Source organism: Neophocaena asiaeorientalis, unplaced genomic scaffold (assembly GCF_003031525.2).
Source record: "Neophocaena asiaeorientalis asiaeorientalis breed wild unplaced genomic scaffold, Neophocaena_asiaeorientalis_V1.1 scaffold671, whole genome shotgun sequence".
Taxonomy (NCBI): Eukaryota; Metazoa; Chordata; class Mammalia; order Artiodactyla; family Phocoenidae; genus Neophocaena; species Neophocaena asiaeorientalis.
In genome coordinates, this window is record NW_020175533.1 from 2,890,362 (window position 1) to 2,900,321 (window position 9,960).

General features: G+C 43.7%; 1 protein-coding gene across 1 annotated transcript in view; it reads right to left on the reverse strand.

The window, feature by feature from the left end:
- PCSK1N (proprotein convertase subtilisin/kexin type 1 inhibitor) overlaps positions 1–4,266 on the reverse strand; it is a 5,449-nt gene extending 1,183 nt beyond the window's left edge. Inside the window, exon 1 of the mRNA XM_024769238.1 lies at positions 3,763–4,266. Within this exon, the coding sequence (XP_024625006.1) occupies positions 3,763–4,157 (395 nt within the window). The 5' untranslated portion in view covers positions 4,158–4,266. The remainder of the gene's footprint in view (positions 1–3,762) is intronic.
- Positions 4,267–9,960: the final 5,694 nt, after the last annotated feature.

Below are 9,960 nucleotides of genomic sequence, written 5' to 3' on the forward strand. Positions count from 1 at the left end.
CGGGAAGACAGGTGGGGAGCGAGAGGTCGTCAGCGCCCGTCAGGCCAGGGACCCCCAACCCGAGGGACTCCGTGGATCTCAAATATCCCTAGATGCCAACATGCCAACAAAGGCGCTGTGGCCCCTCAAATATGAGTAGACACCCCTAAGGTCAATGGAGTCCCCCAAATATCTCTGGACACTCTTAGGACCACCAAAGACCCCTAGATTCACCACCCCTAACGATTTCCTAGTGACTCAGAACTTGCCCCAGGGCTGTTGAAGACCAGGGTTTTTTATTGTTTTTTTTTTTTTAAAAAAACCGTGTCCCCTGCATCGGCAGGCGGACGCTCAACCACTGCGCCACCAGGGAAGCCCAAGACCTGGGTTTTTTTTGTTTGTTTGTTTGTTTGTTTCATAGGAGTAGCGATGGTAGATATGACAGCTATGGATTTTTCTGTATCAATGCTGTGGACAACAGGAACCTATATTTGCATTTTATAGATTCCTATTGTCCACTTGTTTTACCCAAAAGGTAGCAGACTGTTCTGCACCTTGCTTTTTGGAATCTATATTTAGATCAGTACCTTAAGAGCATCCTTTCTCTCTTCCTTCCTTTCTTCTGTATTGATTCTCTTTTGTATGGATGTATAATAGCTTATTTAACCACCCCAATTGATGAACATTTAGGGTGTTTCCAATCATTTGCTATTCTCATAAATAATGTTGGGATGAATAACCGTGTCCATATATCATCTGGCATGTGTGCAAGTCTATCTGTAAAATAAATTACCCGGTGACTAATTTTCAGTTCAGGCAGTTTTGAAACAATTTCAATAAGTTTAAAGAAATAAAAGACTATCAAAAGTATGAGAGAGAGGGCTTCCCTGGTGGCGCAGTGGTTAAGAATCCGCCTGCCAATGCAGGGGACACGGGTTCGTGCCCCGGTCCGGGAAGATCCCACATGCCGCGGAGTGGCTGGGCCCGTGAGCCATGGCCGCTGAGCATGCGCGTCCGGAGCCTGTGCTCCACAACGGGAGAGGCCACAACAGTGAGAGGCCCACGTACCGCAAAAAAAAAAAAAAAGTATGAGAGGGGAACTAATGACCATTAAAATAACCATGAAGATTTGAAAAAGAAATATCTAGAAAAATACTTTTAATGAAATCAAAAATTAAATGGGCAAGTTAAGCCGCAGATTCGATTGCAGCGGAAGGAATAGGATTGAACAGAGCTTGGAAACAGATCTACACACACTGACACTTGCTACAACAGAGGAGACACTGCAGAGCAGTGGGGACAGGACCAACTCCTTCAATAAACTGTGCAGGAAGAACAAGTGATCCAAATTTGGGAACAATGGAAAGGAAAAGACAAGTAAACTTAACTACACTCAAATTAAGGATCTCTTTTTATCCCAAGACATCCTAAAAAGAACGAAAAGTAAAACCAGAGTGGGAGAAGATGCTTGTAGCACAGTCAATAAAGGATTAATGTCCAATAAACAGAGAATGCCTAAAAAGCAGTAGGAGAAAAGCAAACTAATATAAAAATAGGCAAAATTGATGATGAAGTATTTCACAAAAGAGGAACCAAAAACAGTTACTAGGGCTTCCCTGGTGGCGCAGTGGTTGAGAATCTGCCTGCCAATGCAGGGGACACAGGTTCGAGCCCTGGTCTGGGAGGATCCCACATGCCGCGGAGCAACTGGACCTGTGAGCCACAACTACTGAGCCTGCGCGTCTGGAGCCTGTGCTCTGCAACAAGAGAGGCCGCGATAGTGAGAGGCCCATGCACCGCGGTGAAGAGTGGCCCCTGCTCACCGCAACTAGCGAAAGCCCTCGCACAGAAACGAAGACCCAACACAGACAAAAATAAATAAATAAATAAATAAATTTTAAAGAAAAAAAAACAAAAGTTACTAAACAAATGAAAAATAGTGAACATCATTAGTAATCAGGAAAAATGCAAATTAAAACACCAGTGAGATACACTATGCAGAATACGTCCAAAAGATTGCCAAAATTAAAGTCTGATGATGTCAAATGTTGACATGGATATAGAAAAAATGGAAGCTCTTATACATTGCTGCTGCGAACTCAATTGTTAAGATAACTTTGAGGAACAATTTGGCAATGTCTTAAAAGATGCACATATCCTATGCCCCACTCCTGGGGTGTTACACCTCAGACTAGCTTTTGCACATATACTGCTGGACACAAGTGTATGAAGAACTACAGCAGCACTGTTTGTAATAACATAAAAGTGAAGGGAGGAAAAAAAAAAAAGAAAAGCTGGAAACAACCCAAATGTTGTTGCTGACGTATTGAGAATGTATCTATAAACCATGATATACTCATGGGATAAAACATTATGCAGCATGGGCTTCCCTGGTGGCGCAGTGGTTGACAGTCCACCTGCCGATGCAGGGGACACGGGTTCGTGCCCTGGTCCGGGAAGATCCCACATGCCGCAGAGCGGCTGGGCCCGTGAGCCATGGCCGCTGAGCATGCGCGTCCGGAGCCTGTGCTCCGCAATGGGAGAGGCCACAACAGTGAGAGGCCTGCGTACCGCAAAAAATATATATATATATATGCAGCAATAAAAATAAATGAATTATAGCCACATACTTCAATGCGATGAATCTCACAACCAATGTAGAGAAAAAAAAAACAAAAAAACAAGTTACAGAATTCCACTGCAGACTGCCTGCGACTACTAGACACCCTGATGACTTCCTAGTGACCCCTAGTGACTACCAGGAGCCACACACCCAGTATGATTCCATCTCTGTGAGGAAAAACTAGACAAGATATTGTTTAGCGATACATACATATGTGATAAGCTGCAAACAAATGTAAGGGATCAATTAACAGAAAATACTTATGGAGGAGAGGGGCTGCCTTAGGGAGAGGCACCCAGGGGCTTCTAACGATTGGTCATGCTCGATTTCTTAAGCTGAGTAATGGGTACACAAGAGGGTTATCATTATTTCTTACATTGTACATACATATGTTTAAATGTATTATGTCATATATAAAAAATATTTAATTAAGAAAAACACCATCCTTGACACAGACAGCCTTGAACTCTTCATGAAGAGGATGTACTCCAAGTGCCCTTGATGCCCACCACCCCTCAGACACCCCGGGGAATCACACACAATCATGGCCTCACACACACTCATTTGGACTGACAGGCCTTGAGATGTCACATATGCAACTCAACACTGCCACATCCACACGCAAGGAACTGCACATGTTCATGCACACTGATGCTCACGCGGTTACAATCGCCAAGCCATCCAGATGCAAGAACAAGCACCACCCTTAAAGACATAACGCAGCACAGAAAGAGACATCATGGCTCCTCTCCCCACAATGACACAGCTCCACAAAGAAGCAGGGAGGAACAGCCTCGTGAACACACATACAAAATCCTAGTCACTCAGTTCAACAGAACCAAAATGGGATATGCACTCAGGGGTGCAAAGACCACTCTCTCCCAAACAAAAACAAGATCATACAGACACACAGAGAGACACGCCCATAAGTCACGCCATTACCATAGAATTCACAAGCACAGAGTGTCACTGAGAAAAGTCACACGCAGAAGCATCACACACTGCACACCCAGACCCACACTGGCACCTTTGTATGGACGCTCGGAAGCCCTTACATGAAAAGACACACACAGGGAGAGCACACCCTCACGTCCCTATCATCACATCATGCGCACACAAACCATGCGCACACAAACCGATGCCCCTGCCTTAAATCGCGCTAGTCCCATGGACAGCGCCACAGGCGGCGGGCGGGCCGAGCCCGGGCGGACCAGCAGAGTGCGGTGGCCCGACTAGCCCCGCACACTGCCACCCGCACACCCAAGAGACCAACCCCGGCATGGCCTGGGTGCAGACTGGCGTCTGGACCCCCGGCCACCCGGGCCGATCTCTCCGCACGTCCCGGGAGCAGGACCAGCGAGAAGAGCCAGAGGCCGGGCACCGACCCTCGCTGGTAGCATCCTCCGCCCCACCGCCACCCCGCGCCCGACCCGGGTCGCACCTTTACCGGCCTTGCGCAGAGCGCGGGGGGCGGCTCGAGTAAGCCCAAAAGCAGCAGCACCAAAAGGCCGACGCCCCCGGCCCGCGGCCCGCGGAGCAGCGGCGACCCCGCCATGCTGCCCCAGCGAGCCGGGCTCCGGACGGGCGGACTGGCTGGCAAGTGCGCAGCGCCTGGGCTAGCGGGACACAGATGCGGTGCTCTGCGGCTGCGCACGCCGGGGAACCCTGCCCACCCCTCCCGCCACCCTACGCAGGCGCAGCCTAGGAGCTCCCGCAGCCCCTCCATCCCGCCCGTTGCCATGGAGATGCCCAAGGGGCAAGGTGGCGAGCTGGAGACTGCGATGGCGGTTACCATGGCGGTCGGAGGGCAGTTGCCAGGGCAACAGACCTTGCTGTCGCCTCAGCAGACAGGCAGGAAAAAATGACGCAGTGGAGGGGAATGGGGGTCTGGTGTTCGCCTCTCCCTCCTTGGGGAGGAGATATATGACTTTGTTCATTGGATGAACAGTTACGGATGCCCTACGGACCAGGGCCTTTACAGGGTGATGAGTTCATTCCAGGTGATGTGACCATACATAGGTCAGTTCACCATTCTAATGTGCAGCCCCTTACCTGCATAAAGGGGTTACTGGTAGCTGCTTCCCAGAGTGGCTTTGAAGGTTTAATGACATTCAGCAGGAGCTCAATAAAAGTTCCTTTCTATCCTCTCCTTGTCTGTTTGCCAGTATCTTCATCTCTCCATGGCTTTGTGTTTCTCTTTCTGACCCTATGTGTCCATAGCTCTCTCTGTCTTCCCCTCCCATCTGTCTCTCCCTGCCTCTGATTCTTTCTCTCCCTTCATCTCCACAACACTCCTCCTGTCTGTCTTTATTTTGTTGTCTGTATCTACTTGTTTTTCCATAGATATATAGATAGATACATTGATAGATTTTACTCATATATTGTTCCAAAAGGATTTCAAGCATCAAAAGGATTCAAAGTATTTCTTTGCATTCCTTCATCAAAGGAAACAACTTTGGTAAAATTTGTGTATCCATAGGGGGAAAAATGTTAGGAAGGGCATGTCAGTGGTATGGAAGGGCATGTCACTGGGGGCAGGGAGAGATAACTGATGGTTTGTCACGTTCTCCATTACACTTTTCTCAGTTGTCTGGGAAAAAAAGATTCAATGAATAGGTATTACTATTATAATCAGATAAAAATAAAGATATTTTCATTTTGGTTGGAATTAATACAAAGTATGGTAACGACATAAATCAAAAGTGAGGAAAAGAAAGATCCATTTATGTTGTGAATATATCTAATCCATTTATTCTAACTGCCTCTATCTCCTCAGTATTACAAACAACTTTACAGTGAAAATCCTTATACACATCCCCTTTGGACCTGAAGAGTATACCCAGGGATGATGTATTGGACATGCAATTAAGATGACTCCCATGATCCTTGCCTTCTGATGTTCACATCCTTGGGTAATCCCCTCCCTTTGAGTGTGTGTGTGTGTGTGTCCAAAGGTGACCAGATGTACATGATTACATGTAGATAATTATGTTAAAAATGAGGTTGAAATGATCAACTTGTGAGGCAACTCCCACTCCCTTGCTGGCTTTAATGAAACAAGTGGCCACTTTGGGAACCTCACATAGCAAGAAACAGAGGGTGGCCTTTAGGAACCTAGGGTGGCCTCCAGCTGACTGCCAGCAAGAAATTGAAGCCTTCAGTCCTATGACTTCAAGGAATTGAATTCTGCCAACAACCTGAGTGAGCTTGGAAACAGATCCTTCCCCAGTCGAGCATCAGATGAGATTGCAGCCCTGGTAAACACCTTCATTTCAATCTTGTGAGACCCTAATCAGAGAACCAAGTTAAGCCACACCCTGACTCCTGACCCACAGAAACTGTGAGTTAATGTTTTTTCAAGTTAAGAAGCTTATGGTAATATTGTTACACAGCAATAGAAAACTAGTATAAATGGGATAATAAGACTTCTATAGAGGGACTTCCCTGGCGGTCCAGTGGTTAAGACTCCATGCTTCCAATGCAGGGGGCACGGGTTCGACCCCCAGTTGGGGAACTAAGATCCCACATGCTGCACAGTGTGGCCAAAAAAAAAAGACTTCTATAGAGAAAATGTTAAACTTCACTAATAGTTATAAAAGATGATCTGAATAAATGAAGACACATTTCATGCTCTTGGATGAGACTATTTCATATTATAAATATTTCAATTATACCCAAATTAATATATAATTTCAATATAATCTTAATTTAAATCCCAGCTGAATATTTTAAAGAAAATCAATAAAACATTTCAAAATGTATATAAAGAGTCCACACAAAGCTTATACATGAATGTTCAAAGCAGCATTTTTCACAATAGCCCCCAAATAGAAACAACTCAAATGTCTACCAACTGATGAATGGACAGACAAAATGAGGTACATCCATACAATGGAATATTACTTGTCCATAAAAAGAAATGAAGTACTGATACATGCTACAATATGGATGAGACTTGAAAATATGCCAAGTGAAAAAAGCCAGACACAAAAAGCCACATATTGCATGATTCCGTTTATGTGAAATGCCCAGAATAGGCAAATCCATGGAGATAGACAGTTAATTCGTGGTTGCCAGGGGTTGAGGGGAGAAGAGAACGGAATGGCAGTGGGTGCAGGGGGCAGTTACTGCAAATAAGTACAGCGTGTCTTTTTGAGGTGATGAAAATGTTTTGGTGTTAAATAGTGGTGATGGCTGAATATACTAAAAACCGTGGAATTGTACACTTTTATTTTTTTTTAGGGCAATATATGACTTATCTTCATTTCAAGTAAAGATATCTTTATCTAACAATTAACAATGTCCTTTTATTCAAAAGTACCTTTAAAATACCATTTAGTCCCAATGACAATTTCTTGAGATGGAATTGTTCTCTTTACAGATGAAGACATTAATGCTCTGAGAGAATATATTGAATTGTACACTTTAAAATGATGAACTTTATGGTATGTGAATTATATGTCAATAAATAAGTATCTATATAAAAGAATAAAGGTCTGTGAAGAGCTAAATTAATTCTGGAAAAGAGAAGTAAAGAAGGTAGACTTTACTTACCAGGTATTAGGATGTGTTCTAAGGCCAGAAAGGTAGATGGTGCTTGGAAAACTGGAAGAAAATAAGCTGGAGCCCTACCTCACACCATATACAAACAGTAACTCCAGACGGGTTAAAGACCTTCATGTAAAAGGAAACACTATAAATTAATAGAAAAAAATAGCCTATGTGACCTTGATATGGGGAGGGACTTCCTGAACAAAACTTCAAAAGCACAAACCACAAGGGAGAATGTTAATGACAGTATACACATCAAAATTTACAAATTCTGGTCCAGTGGTTAGGAGTCCCTGCTTCCACTGCAGGGGGCATGAGTTCAATCCCTGGTCGGTGAACTAAGATCCCACAAGCCACACGGCACGGCCAAAAAAAATTTACAATTTCTGTTTAATGAAAGATCCTATACACAAAGTTAACAGACATAACAGCAAATATCTACTTGCTATGGCTGAAATTACCAGAGGTTAAACATCTGGAATATAAAGGTGCTTTGGGAAATCATCAAGAAAAAGACAGGAACCCCAAAGAAAAATGGACAAAGGATAGGAACAGACAGATCACAAAAGAGGAAACCCATGTGGTTATCAGGCATATGAAGACATGCTCAATTTTACTAATGATTAGAGAAGTGCAAATTTTAGAAAAAACAGTGAAATATTACTTTACACCCATCATATCTGCAAAAATTAGAAAACCGAGTCACACGAAGTGCTGGCAGTCATGTGGGGATACAAGAACCTTCACGTACTGTTGGTGAGAGTCTGGGCTTGAGCAGCCATTCTGGACAGTTGTCTGGCAGCACTCAACCAAATTTAGCCTCTACACCAGAGTTGTCAAGTACCCAAGAGGGTCTACCACCCATAGTGAAGGGGGGCTGGGAAAATTCCCCCTGAGAAAGGGTATCTATGCTGAGAACTAAAGGTCCAGGAGGAGTTACCCAGGAAGTTGGGTATAAGGGAAAAGCATTTCAGGCAGAGGGAACTGCACAAGAAAAGGATCTAAGGTGAGAAGCAGCATGGCACATTCATGGCACATAAAGTAAGGCCAGTGAGCCTGAAGCACAACAGGGACATGTTCTGATTTGCTGTATTTTGAAGCCTTCTGGGAGAGTGTAGCAAATTGGTCTAATGAGCACACACATCTGTTGATACCTCCCTTCCTTCCCCAAATTCTCCCAAAGCAACCCCAAAAATACCCTGAAAAGAAAATCTTCAGTGGTGCCTTTCTTTCTTTCCTTCTTTCTCTGTTTCATTCATTCTTTGTTTAATTTTTAGTTTATATTGAACTATAGTTGATTTACAATGCTGTTTTAGTTTCTGGTGTACAGCAAAGTGATTCAGTCACATATATATATATATATATATGTATGTGTATATATATATATATTCTTTTTCCAATTCTTTTCCCATTTAGGTTATTACAGAATATTGAGCAGAGTTCCCTGTGCTATTATACAGTAGGTTCTTGTCGGTTACCTATTTAAAATATAGTAGTGTGTATATGTCAATCCCAAACTCCCAATTTATCCCTCCCCCCCCAACCTTTCCCCTTTGGTAACCATAAGTTTGTTTTCTAAGTCTGTGAGTCTATTTCTGTTTTGTAAATAAGTTCATTTGTATCATTTTTTTTAGATTCCACATATAAGCGATATCATATGATATTTGTCTTTCTCTGTCTGACTTACTTCACTTGTATAATAATCTCCAGGTCCATCCATGTTGCCAGTGGTGCTTTTCAAGGGAGCCATCAGGGGACCGAATATTCTCTAGGAGACTGCAGATGGAGTCAAGCCATATGGAAAAAAGAGCTAAGGGAACCACAATCTAAATACAAGGGGCAAGGATGGACTTTTGCAGAAGTCCATCCTGAGTGGACGCAGACTGTGAGGCTTCAGGCTGGAGCACTTAATTGCCAGTATGAGCTCCTCCAGAGCTCTGTCATTCTAATTCCTTTATTTAAAAAATATGTATATTTATTTATTTAGGCTGTGCCGGGTCTTAGTTGCAGCATGCATGCAGGACGTAGTTCCCTGACCAGGGATCAAACCCAGGGCCCCTGCATTGGAAGCATGAAGTCTTACCCACTGGACCACCAGGGAAGTCCCTCTAATTCCTTTAAATAGCCTGTATTCACTGTAAGTCCCAAATTCACATCTCTAGCCCGGTCCTCTCCAGATTCAAAATCCAGCTGCCTCCTCAACATTTCCACTTTGCTGTTTCATAGGCATCTCAATGCTAACTTCCCCAAAATCGAACTATTGAGTCACTGCCTCCAAGGCCTGCCCTTCCACGACAAAGACAATGACAAAACAAACAAAAACTCTATTCCTCTCTCAGTCTCCCCCATCTCTGTAAATGGTCCCTCATTCACCCAGCTTCTCAGGTCAAAAACCATAAAGCATCCTTCTGTTTTACACTTTTATTGGAGTATAGTTGATTTACAGTGTTGTGTTAGTTTCAAGTGTACAGCAAAGTGAATCAGTATATATATATATATTTTATATATAGTAATGTGTATATGTTAATCCCAATCTCCTAATTTATCACCTCCCCCCATGTTTCCCCTTTGGTAACCATAAGTTTGATTTTGAGATCTGTGAGTCGGTTTCTGTTTTGTAAAACGTTCATTTGTATCATTTTTAAATTAGATTCCACATAAAAGTGATATCAGGGGCTTCCCTGGTGGTGCAGTGGTTAAGAATCCACCTGCCAATGCAGGGAACATGGGTTCGAGCCCTGGTCTGGGAAGATTCCACATGCCACGGAGCAACTAAGCCCGTGCGCCACAACTACTGAGCCTGTGAG